The sequence below is a fragment of the Narcine bancroftii genome, chromosome 12 (assembly GCF_036971445.1).
Source record: "Narcine bancroftii isolate sNarBan1 chromosome 12, sNarBan1.hap1, whole genome shotgun sequence".
Taxonomy (NCBI): Eukaryota; Metazoa; Chordata; class Chondrichthyes; order Torpediniformes; family Narcinidae; genus Narcine; species Narcine bancroftii.
In genome coordinates, this window is record NC_091480.1 from 91436068 (window position 1) to 91453750 (window position 17683).

The 17683-nt window shown below is 42.9% G+C and overlaps 2 protein-coding genes across 11 annotated transcripts in view; one reads left to right on the plus strand and one right to left on the minus strand.

The window, feature by feature from the left end:
• Nucleotides 1-1315: 1315 nt before the first annotated feature.
• On the plus strand, nucleotides 1316-12239 carry tmub2 (transmembrane and ubiquitin-like domain containing 2). 2 transcript variants are annotated; one of them, XM_069904705.1, is made up of 4 exons: nucleotides 1316-1466; nucleotides 5698-5773; nucleotides 7060-7680; nucleotides 9436-12239. In XM_069904705.1, the coding sequence occupies exons 3-4, from the start codon at nucleotides 7082-7084 to the stop codon at nucleotides 9785-9787; spliced, it is 951 nt and encodes a 316-aa protein (XP_069760806.1). In that variant the 5' UTR covers nucleotides 1316-1466; nucleotides 5698-5773; nucleotides 7060-7081; the 3' UTR covers nucleotides 9788-12239. The 2 variants fall into 2 exon arrangements, with proteins under 2 accessions (XP_069760806.1, XP_069760807.1); XM_069904706.1 differs by lacking the exon at nucleotides 1316-1466 and adding an exon at nucleotides 5401-5538.
• A 403-nt stretch (nucleotides 12240-12642) lies between these two features.
• The window catches only part of atxn7l3a (ataxin 7 like 3a), a 50847-nt gene continuing 45806 nt past the window's right edge, over nucleotides 12643-17683 (minus strand). For all 9 annotated transcript variants that reach the window (XM_069904715.1, XM_069904717.1, XM_069904712.1 and 6 more), the window contains one exon: nucleotides 12643-16972. In XM_069904715.1, coding sequence (XP_069760816.1) covers nucleotides 16827-16972 — 146 coding nt within the window. In that variant the 3' untranslated portion in view covers nucleotides 12643-16826. The remainder of the gene's footprint in view (nucleotides 16973-17683) is intronic.

Sequence of the window (17683 nt, forward strand, 5' to 3'; positions counted from 1 at the left end):
GCCATTCCTGAATGTTTTTACATTTCGGCCCACAAGTCTGTGCCGCCCAATTACCCCCGATTGAACGTATTTGAACAGTGGGAGGAAACTGGAGCACCCGGAGGAAACCCCGCGCAGCCACAGGGTGAGCGTACAAACTCCTAACAGACAGTGCTGGATTTGAACCATGGTCCTGATAAAGAGCTGGTGCTATAATAACACTAACCACTGTTAGTGTTAACTGTGCTGCCCAGGGACGCTCAGAATCATTTAAAACCTGACAGTTTTAACGATGTCAAAAGCTTTCAGAACTGTTTTGTGGCCAGGCCCCTCCATTGTGGTGAATGGGGCTTTGTCACTGCTGTGGAACTCCCAACTGGCCTTTGGAATGCTTTGAGCTGGCAAAGTTGGCCTTTCTCATCTGACCGGTACCAATGCCTGAAGAGGGCGCACAAAATCAGTGAACCGGTGCGGACTCCAAAGGCCAACATGGCCTGTTTCCGCTCCGTAAATGGTTATATGATTGCTGACTTCAGAAAGAAATGTATGATCCAGTGATCATTGGGGGGGATCAGAGACGGAGAGGGTGAGTAAATGCAAGTTGTTGGGGGGTCACTGTCTCAAAGGATCTTTCCTGGACCCAACACACAAATGCCATCGTGAAGAAAGCACGTCTGTGGCTAAACTTCCTCAGGAACTTGCAGAGGTGTGGTGGAAAGTTTGCCGACCGGCTGCATCACGGTCTGGCACGGGAACACCAGCGCCCCTGAGCGTAAGCCAGTGGACGCTGCCCAGGGCGTCACAGGCAAAACCCTCCCCCACCCTCAAGAGCGTGCACGGGGAGCACCGCCGTTGGAGAGCAGCAACCACCCTCCAGGACCCACACCAGCCCACGTTCTGCGGCCGCCAGGAAAGCGGCGTGGGTGCCGCCATTCTTGCACCACCGGGTTCAGGAACAGCTGCCACCCCTTCCGCCATCAGGCTCCAACTTATTTGTTCCCTCTCTGGATTGCATTGGGTGCAGATTTTTTATTTTTGCCCTCCCAGGAAGCGGTGATTCTGCTTCGCCTGCAGGAGAAAGGAATCTCAGGGTTGCATGTGATATCATGTCTGGACTCTGACAATCAAGCTGAACATGCCTTGGCTCCACCCTTGCAAGGCATTGCCCCTTGTTTTCTCCCGAGAATGTTGCCCCCCCCTGCTGCAAACTGGGCTCCACCTCAATGACTGGCTCCGCGGAGCGAGGGCACACCTCCATCTGGGGAAACGCTGGTTTCGGTGACGTCACGCGTCCGGGGGTGACGTCACCACGCGGTGGCGCTCCGGCCAGCGCACTGACGCGGTGACGCTGCGCGCCGTGAGTCGATGGCGGCGGCGGCGGCGGCGGAGGGATTGGGTGGAATCTGCTGAGCCGACACATCGCGGGGCGGCGGCGGCGGCGGGGCCGGGAGGGCGCGCGCCGCCGGGAACATGGTGTTGGGGGGCAGGTGAGATGATGATTGGGCGGGGGCGCGTCCTTTCCCGGGAGGGGGGGTCGGGAGCGGCCTAACTCGTCCCCCCCCCCCCCGGCCTCGGGGTGCAGGCCCGCCCGGTCACTGGGCTCTCGGGCCAGAGAGGGCGGGCCGCAGACGTGCAGGCCCTGGATGTACCAGGGCTGCGTTGACAGAGCTGCTGGCTGCACGCCCAGGGCTCAATCAGGCCGGGAGCCAGAGCCAAGCTCGGTGGGGGGGGGGGGGGTTTGTTGGGGGGGGGGGGGGGGAAGGTGCTTGTGTACCCCAGGAACTCCACTGAGCACGAACTCTGGAATGGCATCCAGATTTATAGTCAATAACAGGCAACCCTGAACCAATGCAGCCCCCCCCCCCAGGAAGCAGCCCCCCCCACCCAGGGAAGCAGCGCCCCCCCCACCCAGGGAAGCAGCGCCCCCCCACCCCACCCAGGGAAGCAGCCCCCCCCCACCCCACCCAGGGAAGCAGCCCCCCCCCACCCCACCCAGGGAAGCAGCCCCCCCCCACCCCACCCAGGGAAGCAGCCCCCCCCCACCCCACCCAGGGAAGCAGCCCACCCCACCCAGGGAAGCAGCCCCCCCCCCCACCCCACCCAGGGAAGCAGCCCCCCCCCCCACCCCACCCAGGGAAGCAGCCCCCCCCCCCACCCCACCCAGGGAAGCAGCCCCCCCCCCACCCCACCCAGGGAAGCAGCCCCCCCCCACCCCACCCAGGGAAGCAGCCCCCCCCCACCCCACCCAGGGAAGCAGCCCCCCCCACCCCACCCAGGGAAGCAGCCCCCCCCCCCACCCCACCCAGGGAAGCAGCCCCCCCCCCCACCCCACCCAGGGAAGCAGCCCCCCCCCCCACCCCACCCAGGGAAGCAGCCCCCCCCCCCACCCCACCCAGGGAAGCAGCCCCCCCCCCACCCCACCCAGGGAAGCAGCCCCCCCCCCCACCCCACCCAGGGAAGCAGCCCCCCCCCACCCCACCCAGGGAAGCAGCCCCCCCCACCCCACCCAGGGAAGCAGACCCCCCCCCACCCCACCCCACCCCACCCCACCCAGGGAAGCAGCCCCCCCACCCCACCCAGGGAAGCAGGTCCCCCCACCCCACCCCACCCCACCCAGGGAAGCAGCCCCCCCCCCCCACCCCACCCCACCCAGGGAAGCAGCCCCCCCCCCACCCCACCCCACCCAGGGAAGCAGCCCCCCCCCACCCCACCCCACCCAGGGAAGCAGCCCCCCCCCACCCCACCCCACCCAGGGAAGCAGCCCCCCCCACCCCACCCCACCCAGGGAAGCAGCCCCCCCCACCCCACCCCACCCAGGGAAGCAGCCCCCCCCCACCCCACCCCACCCAGGGAAGCAGCCCCTATCTTCAAAGACCACCCTCTTCATCAGGTACAGGAGCCTAAAGACCAGCAGATGGGCAGCTTCTTCTCCACTGCCATCAGATTCCTGAATGGTCGATCAGCCTTCCTGTTTTTAATTTTAAAAAACATATATTAGCATTGTCAGATAGTTTATAATCTGAATGTTTGCACTGTGTCGCTGCTGCAAAACACCAAGTTTCGTGACTTATTCTGAACCGCTGCGCCCCTCAGCAACGATGTCATCGTCATGGCCCGTCCCTTTGCGAGCGGAGATGAACATGGTGCCTTATAGCTATGATGAACACGAATACTGGAATTAAATTCAGGGGAAAGTGCGCTGTCCGATGGCATCGTGGTTTGGTCTGGGCACACCACTGCCCCAGAGCATTAAGGTAGTGAGAGCAGCCCAGGATTCACAGGTATAAAAACCCTCCTATTACTGGCAAAAAAAAACATCTCTAGGGAATGCTGCAGTCAGAGAGCAGCAGCAATCATCAAGGATCAACCATCCTGCACACGCTTTTGTTCTCGCTGCTGCCATCAGGAAAGAGGTGTAGGCGCCTTAAGATTCGCGCCACTAGGCTCAGAAACAGCTGCTACCCCTCCACCAACAAATTCAGAGTCTTCCTTTTGCACTTTATTGATTTTTTTTGTTCTCAATGTATTATGCAGTCAGTTTGTTTTCTATTTACACTTCTGTATTGTTTACAGGTGTACATTGAGTCGTTTTTCTTTGCACTACCAATAAGTGATAATTCTGCCTTGCTCACAGGAAAAAGAATCTCAGGGTTGTAAGTGATGTACATACTTTTAAAATAAATCTGATGGCATCATATACAACCGTGTCTTATGGCACCTATATGTCTTTCCCTGATGGCAGCAGCGAGAACAGAGCGTGTGCTGGGTGAGGTGGATCCTTGTTGATTGCTGCTGCCCTCTGACAGCGGGCTAGGCAGAATTACCACTTATTGGTATTGCAAAAAAAAGCTATACAAAAGTCCTTGAATCCCTGATTGAAATTGTTGTTGAGAAGTCTGATAGTGGAGGGGTAGCAGCTGATCCTGATGATGGGAGTCTTGTGTTTTGTGGCACCTATAATCTCTTTCCTGATGGTACCAGCGAGAACAGAGCGGGTGCTGGGTGCTACTGCTCTCTGACAGCAGCATTTCCTCCAGATATTCTCAGTGGTGGAGAGAGATGCCTGTGATGTCCTGGGCTGAACCCACTACCTTTTGCAGGCTTTACGCTCAGGGGTATTGGTTTCCCCATTGAACTCAAACTCAAAATGTAAGGATCAATGCAAGTATTCTTCAGATTTCAGATTTATTGTCTTGAGTACATACATAATACCACATATAACCCTGAGATTTCTTTTTCCTGCAGCAGAATTACCACCTAATTAGTGCAAAGAATAAACTGCTACAGCATAAACACATTAAAAAAATAGAAGAACTGTAAACAGATAATGAATGTAAACAAACTGCAATACAGGGAGAACAAATAGAAAAATCAGGAAAGTGCCCAAGTTAGAATCCTTAAATGAGTCTCTGATTGAGTTTGTCATTGAGGAGCCTGATGACAGAGGGGTAGCAGCTGTTCCTGAACCTAATGGTCCGTGTCTTATGGCACCTATATGTCTTTCCCTGATGGCAGCAGCGAGAACAGAGCGTGTGCTGGGTGAGGTGGATCCTTGTTGATTGCTGCTGCCCTCTGACAGCAGCGTTCCCCATAGATGTACTCAATAGTGGGGAGAGTTTTGCCTGTGATGTCCTGAGTTGTGTCCTCTACCTTTTGGAATGCTTTATGCTCAGGCTATTGGTGTTCCCACACCAGATGGTGTTGCAGCCGGTCTGAAGAGAACTCTTCAGCAAGAGTTTGGAAATTTGTATGTAAAACAAGTCTGAACATAGAATATTACAGCTAAAGATATCAAATAGGTTTATCAAAATTTAAATATCTTCAGATTTTCCTGAGCTGGATTTAATCCTGGCTATAGGGATGAAAGTTTAAAATAAGAGGGAATAACTTACTGTGGGAAACTTCACAAAAATATAATTGGTCGTTTTAGAAGTTACTCTTTGTGTTACAGACAGAATAGAATCTGCATTTAGAAATGCTGGGAATAGTTGCGAAGAGAAATGGATTGTGACAGTAAATTCAAGATCTTCGAAGAGTTGGTTGAACAAAAGGGCAGTAGATAAAGAGGGGAGTAGAATCAAAGGCCCTGAAATCTGGAAAACTGCGGATAATGTTTCTTGTATTGGAAAACATTTGGCTGAACAGCAAGACAAGGTGTAAAGGAAACTGTAAAATGCCATGTATGCATTTGGGCAGTTGGTGTTTTAATTTGAAAACTAAGTTCTTTGTGGAAGTTAAAACTTTGTCGTGAGGTCAGCATATAGGCTTTGTCCTTCAAAAATCCTTCACAACATTATGGTTTGTGAGTGCCATTGACGTAGGAGATGTTGATGTTTGGCAGAGAACATCAACCTTAAATACCTGAACAAAAGTATAACATGAATTAGAAACTAACTAAAGCTCTTTCTGCTGAATCCACAGAAGTAAGCGGAGGGAGCAAGAAATGGAAGTTACAGTGCAGTTGAACAAATTTCTGGCAGGACTCTCATCTGAGATACTGGATTCTATTCTGGGTATTGCACCTCGGGAAGGATATTCCTCAGGCAAAGACTTACAAGGGTGCAATTTTGATTTATTAGAATGAAATTGGAACTAATAGTATTGAATTATCAGGACGTTGCATAGACCAGACACCTATGAATAAAGTTGATTAAGGAATATTCTAATTGAAGCTCTTAAGATGATTAAAATACATTTTAAAATTATTTTCTTTGACAGGAGAGTCCAGGACAAAGAGCCATAATAATAAAAGCTCTCCAGAAGTGATGTCAGAAAGCATTTCTTCACAGAAAAGGTGCATTCAAATTCCTCAGACATTTTCCCTCTCGATTCATCTATTTTTTCTCTCTTAACTTTCCATTGTTCTGTTATCATAAATGATTGCTCAATTGATGCTTAAATTCAAACTGAAGATCTTTTCTCAAGGTTAAATGACTGAACTGGTTCCAATTATCTCTCTGAATACTCAAGATAAGCTGTTCTTTAAGGAGTGGTTCTTGTTCGGATTCACAGCACTATACTTTGTGCCTTAAATTTACAAGATCATTCCATGCCTCTCTCGATTTCCTTAATCTTGCTTTGGATGTTTCACTGTAAAGTTTTGTAATTGTTTTGTCCCTTTACAAATATTACTTTTGATTAAATATTTCCTTGGTTCATTTAGATAGTTTTTGTCCTATTGTAAATGCTGTTAAATAATGCAAAAGTAAAATGTTTCACAAAAAGCTGTGTCCTCTTATCACAGTCCCCTATAAACATTTACTTAATACAAACCACACGCTAACAGGCCCCTGCCTATTTGGGACCACAAGCCCGTGCTGCCCAATTAACCTAGATCGCCCTGTATGTTTTGACCAGTAGAAAGAATCCGGAGCACTTGGAGGAAACCCACAATGTACAAACTCCTTATAGACAGCGCCAGATTCGAACCCTGGAACCAATCGCTGGCGCTGTAACAGCATTACGCTAACCACTACACCAAACGTGCCACTCTTTACAATAATTCATTTTCTTCTCATTATGAATATTTTTATTGAAATGTTACCTTTGAATTGAGAAAGCTGACCAAGGTAAATTAGTGAACGATGGTGTCCGAGTTTTACTATTGTGTTTTAATTGGGTTTCCTCTCTTGTCATCTCGTCACGGAGAAGTATAGCACAGAAACAGGCTGGCCCAGCGAGTCTGTGCCAATTATTAAGTACCAAGTTACACAATTTCAGTTTATTCTTCGCACTTGCCCATCAACTCTCCGTGAATTCCACCAGCCAGTCAAACTCTTGGGCCAATTTAGAGGAGCCAACTGACCTCTCTATTTCTGAGATTTTGGGATGAGGAAGGAAATCAGATATCTGATTCCTTTTAAAGTTTCTTAACCTGATTCTCTGAATAATTCGGCATATTTATTCTGCACTTTAAGTTTCAACTTTATTTTTATTTCAAATTTTAGTAGGGATCTACATTTATAAAAATTAAATTATCTGAATATTATGCCAAACACATTTATAATATTGAAAAAAAATTGTCAAGGTTATGACAGATTGCAGGACATTACTGACAATATTTTATTTTTTTCCCCTCAGTTTTCTCGAGTATTTTCTATAAATGGACCCCAACAGCATGTCATTTATTGAAGGAGTTGGTGATGAAGTTACAGTCTTGTGTGGAATAGTCTTCATGGTCCTGGCACTAGTTCTCGCCTGGCTATCCACACACGTTGCGGATCGTAGTAATCAAATATTTGGGACCATTGTCACCACGGGGAACTCCTCATTAGTGGGGCTAAATAATGTGGAGCGATATGTAGCAAGTACAGCAGCACCTGAAGCCGAGGAAACACAGTCAGCCACTGCCCCTGCTGAGCAAAAGCCAGAAGAAGAAAATGATTCTGAGCTTGGAGCCTCACCTGAAAATAATGGACCCACCAATGAGCGGGTGCCAAATGAAGGCGCTTCCAGTTTAACCGATGCGAATATTGATCCTCTTTTGAACATACAGGGTTTACGCAAGCGAGCGTCAGCCAGTGAAATGAGTCCTGGTGAGGGACTGAACCCTGGAATGTTGGAGAACTGTAATGCTCATACACATACAGTGGATAGTGTTGAAGAGGGTGAAGGGCAAATTAAAGTGAGGCTGAAGTTTTTAAATGACACTGAAGAGATAGCACGAGTAAAACCAGATGATACTATTGGATTTCTAAAGAGGTAAGGTGCATGGAAATTTAAAATACTTTTTTAAAGATTTATTTATTTTAAACTTGTAAAACCTTGTACAGACTTTTATTTTGAAAGGAACAAATTTTGACCTTAGTTACAGGTGATATCTATAAATGTGCTAATGCATTCAACTCATTTGGGCCTTTACCGGGATATTTCATCAGGCTGGGCTACTAGAACCTGAGTTACTGGCTCAAAGTAATGGGCAGCCAAAGGCCTGGAGGTGGTTACAAGAGTTCAGTGAAAAGTGAAAGGGTTTGAAACAAGTTTGAGAATTTTAAATTAACCACTAGAGTCATGGTAGAAAAAGTTAATCCAGGCAAACAAAATATTTTAAGATTGTTAATGATGAAAGGCTAATTGTTCTTTCTTAAAGCTTTTGAATTTGGACATTATCATCTCATTAATCTACCTCTATTGCACCACATTCTCAGTGAATTAGCTGGTTTAATTTACGATAGGAACTGCTCTTGCTTCATTTAAAAGTTTAAGGAACATAGTATTTTATGTGAATGCTTTTGAATTCATGATATGAGTGGATTTTCCTAAAACTTCATATCTCCAATATTATGTAAACTTGTTTTCAGGTTTGATAACTTGTGCTTTCTGACCATGTGGAACCTGTCAATATCTTTGTATTTATTTGAAAATTAATTGTAATTGATGGACAAAGAGGGACATCATTGTTTCGACTTGAAATATACATGCTTTGAATTTTGTTTTATTAATTGGAATGCCTAAAGGAGCAGTGGTTATTATATTCAAAAGCCTGGAGATGATTATTTTCATTACAGGGACATTAAATACAAGGTGCAGCATTCCTCTCTTGTTGCTACAGCAGGTACATTTGGCACTTTTTGGTCAACTATCAAAGGACATTTTTCATTTTGCCAGATACAGTAGTTTTTGACAACTGAAAATTGTATGTTGCATCTTTTGTATAAACAGATGATTTATAAAAGATATGTTTTAAATGAATGCTGATTACATGTTTAAGATATCAGCTGATTAGACAATTGGTCAATTTAGAAATTTTTTAACTATTTAGATTTTTGTCAAAAATAATTTCAAAAATTATGAAAATTCATAATCCTTAATATAGGATTGTACTGGAGTAAAGGAATATAACTTGATCACAGCCATTTGATATGGGTTTCTTGTAAAGGACATTTAGGCTAGAACATATGAAATCCAAAACTCTCCAGTTCATATTTTCCCAGCTTTATGGGCTTATTCAATCAAACTTGATGAACTAATTCAGTGCTAAAGATTTGGTGACATGCTATACACGAAGTAAGATCTTTCAAGAAATATGGAATTTTTTGATTATTTTAGGAGTTGCGTGAATCAATTCTATTGAAAAACCAAACTACGTCACTCACTGCATGATCCACACTTCTATACCTAAGCTGGTTATAACTTGGATGGTGGCAGATTCATTTGTCTTCTACACTTAGCTTGAGTGGCTTTCTCATTGATCACTTTCTCCAACAGTGGCTGAAAAGGCATGTCATGACCTGGCTAACTTTCTGCTCTTTGCAGACTTGGACAAGGTGCAAAAGGGTGAATGGATGTAGAAGCTTCTCCTTTGCGTAAAGAGTGCGAAGGAAAAAAATTATATTTAAAAAATGGAAAGCATTTTATGTAATAGAATGTATTTTCTCAGCTTTGTGTTTAGAATTTATAGAAATTATTTTGACTAATTTCTCTTGTTTCTACTTGTTACTGTTTCCTTTATTCCAGCAAATACTTCCCAGGACGAGAGCAGCAAATGAAGTTCATTTACCAAGGCCAGCTTCTGCAAGATCAATCTCGCACTCTTGGATCGCTCAACATTACAGATAACTGTGTCATCCATTGTCACATTTCACAAACTTCATCCTCCCCCAGTCCTGCTGTTTCTTCTATGGTGGAACAGAACCAAGCCGCCCTTAATGTTGGTAATCTGATGATCCCGGTTTTTGTCATCATGCTTGCTGTAGTCTGGTACTACCGCATCAACTATCGGCAGTTCTTCACTGCACCAGCCACAGTTTCCTTGGTTGGTGTTACTGTTTTCTTCAGTTTTCTTGTGTTTGGCATTTATGGTCGATAAAGGCAGAGTGATATTTTCTCATTGCTTATCCAACCCAACTGAATGTGGTGTTACTGGTCAATGTTGAAATAACATGTGATGTGGAATCAGTGTATTTTTTTTTAAACAAAATTTAAATAGAGATCCAGCTTAGCACTGATTTTTGCCAAGTTACCATGCTGTTGGCAACTTACAAGCATTTACTAGTATTTTTAAAATAAAATCTAGCTAGGAAAATAATCACAATTAGCGGAATTTTGGGTAGGAAATTTTACCGTTGATTTATAAAAGGTATAAGGTTACATTGAGCCAGAAAATATTTCATGCAGCCAAATCCTGTTAAATGCAATGCAAGTGTTCCCCAAAAATAAAATTTAAGGACCTGCTAATATAAATTAGGTCTTGCAATCAATGAATATTAAACTGCCATTAATAAATTCAAGTTTTGAGTTAATGGATTATAATCTTTGAGCATCAGGAATATCAAGGCCTTATGGCATTAAAAGTAGCTGGGATTAGATTTTTCTTTGTGCCAGCCAAGCAAACTTTTATCACAGGTCAAGCACGTACATCTCGACTTCCTGTAATTACAGAACCAGTAGTCAGTTTGTAATGCCTAAAAATTGTTTTCTAGAGGTGTGACTGTTAACTGTAAAGCATGACAAATTCATTGTACTAACGGGTAAAACCTTAAATGGACAAATGCATTGTTTCATGTTATGACATTGGTTTCCAAAAGTCATGGAGAGTAAAACATAATGGTAAAAGTTGGATATTTCTGTCCACAACCGCTCAATGCCTTCATTAATGGCAGTTAGCAAAAGAGCTCCACAAATGAACAATTCTACGAGTTTTACCCCCTGATTTTTTTGAATGTCAGGCTATGTAATATTTACATGAATTTTATAACTGCTTGATCATAAGGTGTTGCAATCATTGTTTTGCATTATTGTATTGAGATGTGTCCAATCTCTGGTTTGTTCTGCGACTGCTTTCCTGGTCACATATCATGTTATCCTGAAGATGACCCGGTACCCTTGCTGTTAAAAGTTCAGAGAGGGGAAGTGAGAGGAGCTCGTCATTGCAAAAATGAGACTGCCTTTTTAAGAGAGGTTCTACATTGAGGAAAAAAAACAGCAAATTTTAAAAGTAGGCTCTAATAGGAAAGGAAGTTGTTTTAATTATCAGAGGTGAGGCTTTTTACAAAGAATACAGGGATCCAACTGCGTTGGGTAGGTCACGTCTCCAGAATGGAGGACCATCGCCTTCCCAAGATCATGTTCTATGGCGAGATCTCCACTGGCCACCGAGACAGAGGTGCACCAAAGAAGAGGTACAAGGACTGCCTAAAGAAAGCTCTTGGTGCCTGCCACATTGACCACCGCCAGTGGGCTGATATCTCCTCAAACCGTGCATCTTGGCACCTCACAGTTCGGCGGGCAGCAACCTCCTTTGAAGACCGCAGAGCCCACCTCACTGACAAAAGACAAAGGAGGAAAAACCCAACCCCAACCCACCAATTTTCCCTTGCAACCGCTGCAACCGTGTCTGCCTGTCCCGCATCGGACTTGTCAGCCACAAACGAGCCTGCAGCTGACGTGGACATTACATCTCCATTAATCTTCGTCTGCGAAGCCAAGTCAAAAGAAGAACAGGGAACTGAAAAACCTAGCATAGAGCTTTAAAAATAAAATAGCAGCAGAGATTTACATTGTCTGCCACAAAATTTAAATCTGCGTCTTTGGTGGTGCAGTATTGTAGAAAGATGTAATTGGTCTAGGTTTATAGCGTGGACTACAGTACTTCTCAGGAGTTCCCTTTCACTGAGTCTAAAGCAAATATTGGGTGAAATGGTTGCTTAGATTAATATTCAGAGTTCATATACTTTATATTAAATTAGGCTTTCATAAAGTGTTGCACTTGCTCACTATTTTAAAACAGTTCAAGACTGTGTATGAGCCCAAGTTAGAATCAGAATTTATTGCCACGAACATGTCACAAAATTTGCTGCTTTGACAATAGAGCTCGAGCAAGGATGAAGTTAATATCTCAGAAAATGGAGCACGTCTGCAGAAACCATGTGTATAAATTGGTGCAGAGGAACATGTGAAAGACAAGTTGAGGTCTTTGATATCTGGGAAGAAATATAGAGTGGTCATGGACGGCTGTGCAATGGCTTGAAAAGTACATGAAGGCATTCAAGAGTTGTGGCAGTGGGATGAGAATCATAGTGGATGCATGGAGAGAGTTGACTGTATCTCTACTGCTTTTATAGTTTTTTTTAATCGTTTGTGCCTTTTGGATTTTAAAATATGGCTGATGTTTATTTTTCAGATCTGTAGAACAGACCTGTAATTGTGCGCTGAAAACAGGGCACTCGGTTATTGGATTTAAAATCTGTAACTTTTCTGAAATGTTCTCCCTTTGTTTCACAGTAACAGCTCATTGAATGTAATTAAATACAGAAACCATTTCAGAGTTTGTGGTTCATTTGTTTGTCCACATAATACTGGGACTTGACCATTTGGACTCTAGCCATTTTTAACCTTTCATAATATATACTCTGGACCGGGTCCATGGGTATGAACTAGTTGATTAGGTATAAAACCACTCATGGAAAACGGGGACATCGAGTCCAAAGGTTTAATATTGATAGTTTGGGACTGAGCTTGAAGAGTGATTCGTTCACTTCATGTTTAAAACAATCCTTAAGTGTTTTAGTTAAATTTTAAAGTTTTTTTTAAAATCCCTCACCTTTCAAGCTTCCTTTCTTTGATTCCAGAAGACAAGATGTTTAATATTCTAATTTATTGATAGTTGTATTTTATCCCATTACTTCCTAGAACCAACTGTTATTGAGAACCAGAAAGATTAGATTCAGTTCAACTGTACATTTTTATTTACACTGAAGCAGCACGTAGTCACTATGGATTACAGAAATATACAGTGAACCAGCATATCTGGGTATATGTATGAAAAATTAAAACTCAGGACCATAGTCTGATAACAGATATAACTGCATGCATATTTCAGAATCACGTCGCAAGTCACAAAGAACTGGGAGCCAAACATCTTACACCATGTTGTTTTCCCCTGAAAACTCGTGATTATACACATCCTGGTGAAACCTGCATCTAAATGCTAAAAGTTGTGGTTCCAGTTTCTCAGTCAAAGATAAAAATATTGGGGGGGGGATGTGGTGGTCAATGCTACACCGCAACACAAGTGATTCCTCCTTCTATACAATGCAATACGATACAGGAAGGATATTTGTTCGTCAAAGAAATCTAAGCTTTCGTTAAAGTACAAAGTCTGCATCTATGAATTCATAAACATCTGCTAAAATCTAGCAAGGCAAAATATAGAATGCTATCTGTAATCCTCAACTATAAATAGCAGATCTGTAATATTAGTTCTGCAAGAGTTCTGCCATTACTACATTTAACAAACACTTGATGATGGAGCTTGATAATTTTCCACTTGAAAAGAAAACCAAATATTTCAGTGTCAGTTCTTGCACACCTACCAACTTGTGGGCAAATGTACAAGCATCGCAACACGATAAAAAGAAAGGAACAAGATAACGTAGACATGCCTGGCAGTGTTAATAAATTCAACAATATATCAAGTATAGAAAAGCCAGTGCCAATATCACAAAACCACAGATAGAAAGAGTATTCCAGTATCCTTCATTTCAGGAGTAAATCTATAGTAGCAATGAAAAATGAACAGCAATGCACATGAAAAGTGATACGACCAATAATTCTGGCTGCATATTTACTGCAGTACTGCTTAACATTTGTGTTTCTCTTTTGTAGAAATCAATGTTCCAAGTATGCAAGATTACAATGTATGGTAGGTTAAAGATAACCACAGTATATACTTAAAGAACGATCTTTCACTTATTGTCCACTACATGTCTGTGAACTTTTAAGTGTTACTTTGACCAGGCATAATGGAATTTGATGAAAGAAAAATAACAGACCAAACAAGTTATAAAATTTAATTTAAAATAAGAGAATTCCCTGTGTTGAAGTGATAATCACACTTTCAAATAGGGACAAATGCTCAAAACATTCTCAAATTAAAAGCACAAAGCATGCTCTTACTTAAAAGCCAACAGTGCATTTCAGGATTAGACACGGACAAAACGACACAAGCTTAGCAAAAAAAATTTAAAACCAACCTGAAAACTGCTAGAGAAATTAAAGAAATTCTGCTTTCATCCCAATTGTTGATGATTTTACAGTTCCTACCTTAATAATTGACAAATTATAATTCATGCAGTGACAAATTGTAGATACAAATTAATTTGGGCCATTTGTCTTCATGATTAAGTAACACTGCATCATGCCTCCCACCTTTTGAATATGCAACTGCTTGCATTTAAGATTAAAGACTCTGATCCTATGTGAAAATTAAAACTTGCTGGCAAAGTCGGGACTCAAACTTAAAGAACGTCCAATCTGCATCAAAATATTGCATCAAGGAGACGCAGTCATCTCCTGGTGCAGAAAAGAAGGTCTGCTGCATTTTCATTGCAACCTCGGGACCTCCAAAAGCTACAAGTGGTAAATTGGAGTAGAAAGGAATTAGCAGACACAAGGCTTTACAGCTACAATCTTAACTGGTAATGCAAAAGTGACGAGTGACCTCTCTGGCCAGCAGATGGTGCTCCTGTCTATCCAATAGTACACTTGTGCACACAGAAGATCCTTTACTTAAAAAGGATCTTGCATCTGTCTACCTCAGTCTTCTCCAATTTTCTAACACAAGGCACAAGAAGCTGAAAATTGAAACAATCATAAGGAAAAATATTTTTAAAAAATCACAAATAAGTGTTAAACAAACGTATGTTTAAATGAGAGTTATCTAAAATCCTTAAATAAAGTTAATATGAGAAGCAAAAGCTCCAGCTCCCATGTACTTACCTACTACATTCTTAACCAAACATCTCTGATTATTCACACAGGACAATTTTAGAGGCAAAAAACTTAACGCAATTGCATTTGTGGTTATTAAAGCCCAACCATAAGCAATTTCCAATGCTCTGCTAGGATCTAATACAGAATATATTTGTCTATCAAAAATAGACTAGCCTATTTGCATAGCAAGGATTCATCCTGTGCATTCACTCTTTGATTTGTATTCAGTTTTTAGACTCAAGATGCAATGAAACTGGAAGCACAAGTTTTAGTCATTGTTACATAATGATTCCAAAGAACACACTCAATATGCTACACAGGTCAGCTGGCTGCAACATAAAATAAAAATGCAAGGCATTCGCCAAATTCATTCATGATTTTCGTTTCATTTTCCTTTCTTTGAGATCTGTGACAGATCATTCAGTTTCATCTGCAAAGCCTTTCACAACGGTTGCGTTGGTTCTTTTGACATGGCCCTGAGCAAAGGCCATAGTGAGTCCAAAAGAACCCTCTGAATCCAGCACACACACACAAACAGACGTAAAGTGCAATGTTTCGTTTTAGTGTTGGGCAACATCATGCTGCCTGGCAAGAAGCAACACGCAGATCATTTCTCCCAACTATTTTAATATCAAATAGCAATCGAGACCCACCCACTATAAGTTTGCCAATATATATATACTTCAGGGGGAAAATAGATTTCCAGCTTCTCAGATGTAAACAAAATGAAACGTCCAATTTGGTCCCACAGGCAAAGAAATGTGATGGCAATTAATGGTCTCTTTCTGCAACTATCCCTCAATCCAATTTCAGTCACAACCAATGTTATATCAATAAGACTGGGAACAACCGTAAGTCTCACAATTTTCTAATGTGAGAAATAACCACTTACTGTGATCCTGTTCAATACATTAGTTCAAAAATATTAGATCCATGGTGCCCGACTTCATCATGGTGACAAACAGGCTGTAGGTAACGAGTTGCCTTCTTGTCCACTCAGATGTGTCTGGGTATGGCCAAAAGGGACTTAAAGGTTAGTTGCTATCCATACATCTGCTGTGCTGCTTTAAATGACCTGACAGCCTTGTGCCCCAAATCCAACTGACATATGCCAAAAGAAAATGGCACTAGTGCACCCAGACTGCATTTCAAATTCATGAGAGGTTAGGATAGGCTCAAAGTCTTCCAAGATCTTGGCCTCATTAAGATATCCATCATTGTCCATTTTATAACATTTGTTCAGCCATCATTATTCACACCATGAAAGGCTGGGCCATCTTTGAGAATATTCAATCCCTTACAAACCACAGACAACAGATCTCTTAGAAACTTTCAAGATTAGATATAAATACTTAGCAGTATTTACACGTCTCGATTACTTTATGGAAAGTGTGGAGCTTTAAAAAGGTGCATTGGACAAACTGAAATACGACTGAATTACAGTTTGGATAAGCTAGCAAAAATGTCCTGCTTGTGATGCTGCCATAATTTATCAGAATCATCTGATTAAATCCAGCCCCAAGATAATTTTCACAACTTACTCTACTTTGAAGTCCAGTTGTTGCACTTGGTGGCTGTCGTGCTCGCCACAGCTTTTGTGAATAACACTGCAATCACAATTGCTAGCCTTTGATAAATACACAGTTACACTATAAAGTTGCTCAGTGACTAACCCTTGCCCTCACACAGTTGGCACAACAAATGCTATGAGCAGCACTCTTTGAGGCATCACAAAATGATACACAGTATAAAAGGAAAAAGCTGTAAACTCATAGCCAGGTGTGGCATAACGAGGGATTAAAAGGTTTATCTCGAGGTAAGTCAGAAAAGAGTGGCAGCTTCCAGGCATGAGTTTTCACCACTGAGACCAGTTCACAATTAATGAAATCAAACAGCAATATTTCATCAGCTTTGTACACCAGCAAAATCCCTCATTCTTTGTATAATAAATAAGAAAAAAACAATGTCAACCATCATGGAATGAAGTCTTCGGTTTACAGGACCTCAGCATCCAAAGGTCAAGAACAATCTTGAAGCCAATCCACTCTTCTTAGAAAGTGTGTGGTTCAATGATCATCTCAGCACAGATGTGAAACTTGTTGAGATAAAGCAGAAGAAAATGAGCTCCACTTCTTTCAATTGATGTCATCATATATACTAGAAGTGGGTGGAGCAGGTGTTTTGAGTTTTTTCTTCTTACTGGAGCTCATGCCAGGAGCACTAGGAAGTCCAAGGTGAGGCTTCTTTTTTTTGCTCTTCTTGGAATCAGAATTGTTGGTACCTTCACATGAGGTTATAAAAAAAAACAATTAGCAATGTGCTTTGAAAGGCAAGGCAATTGTTTTGCATATCCACGCACACAAAGCTCAAACTGTCTATTGTGTCTGGGTTCAAATCAGCTAGGTCTATATACAATTTTGGAAACTGCCGGGTGTCAGTGAGATCATGACTGGTGTCAGACAGAGCAGGAGTGATAGGTAGAGGGGCAGGCATGAGGTTCTGTGGCCCCAGGTGAGACACCAGGATGGTGCATTGTCTCTTGGGTGCTGGGGTCAAGGATGTCACTGAGCAATTGCAAACTATTCTCAACGGGGAGAGTGAGCAGCCAGAGGCCATTGTGCACATTGGCATCAATGACCTAGGAAGGCAAAAGGGATGAGAGGTGCTGAGCGGTGAATTTAAGAATCTGGGAAAATGCTAAAAAGCAGGACTTTGAGGGTAATAATCTCTGGTTTACACCTGGTCTCATGAGCTAGTGAGGTTAGGAATAGAAGAAAGGCCAGGTGATTGAGAGCTTAACCTGGGATTGGGGGCAGGATTCAGAACCTTGGATCATCTCTTCTAGAGTCGAGGTGACCTGTATGAGAGAGAAAGCGGAACCAATATCCTGTCAAGATGCTCTGTGAATGCTATTTGGCAAGGTATACACTAGATTGGCAGGGGTATGAGGCAGTTGGGTACCCTAACCCGAAAAGAAAGGGCAGAGAGGAGC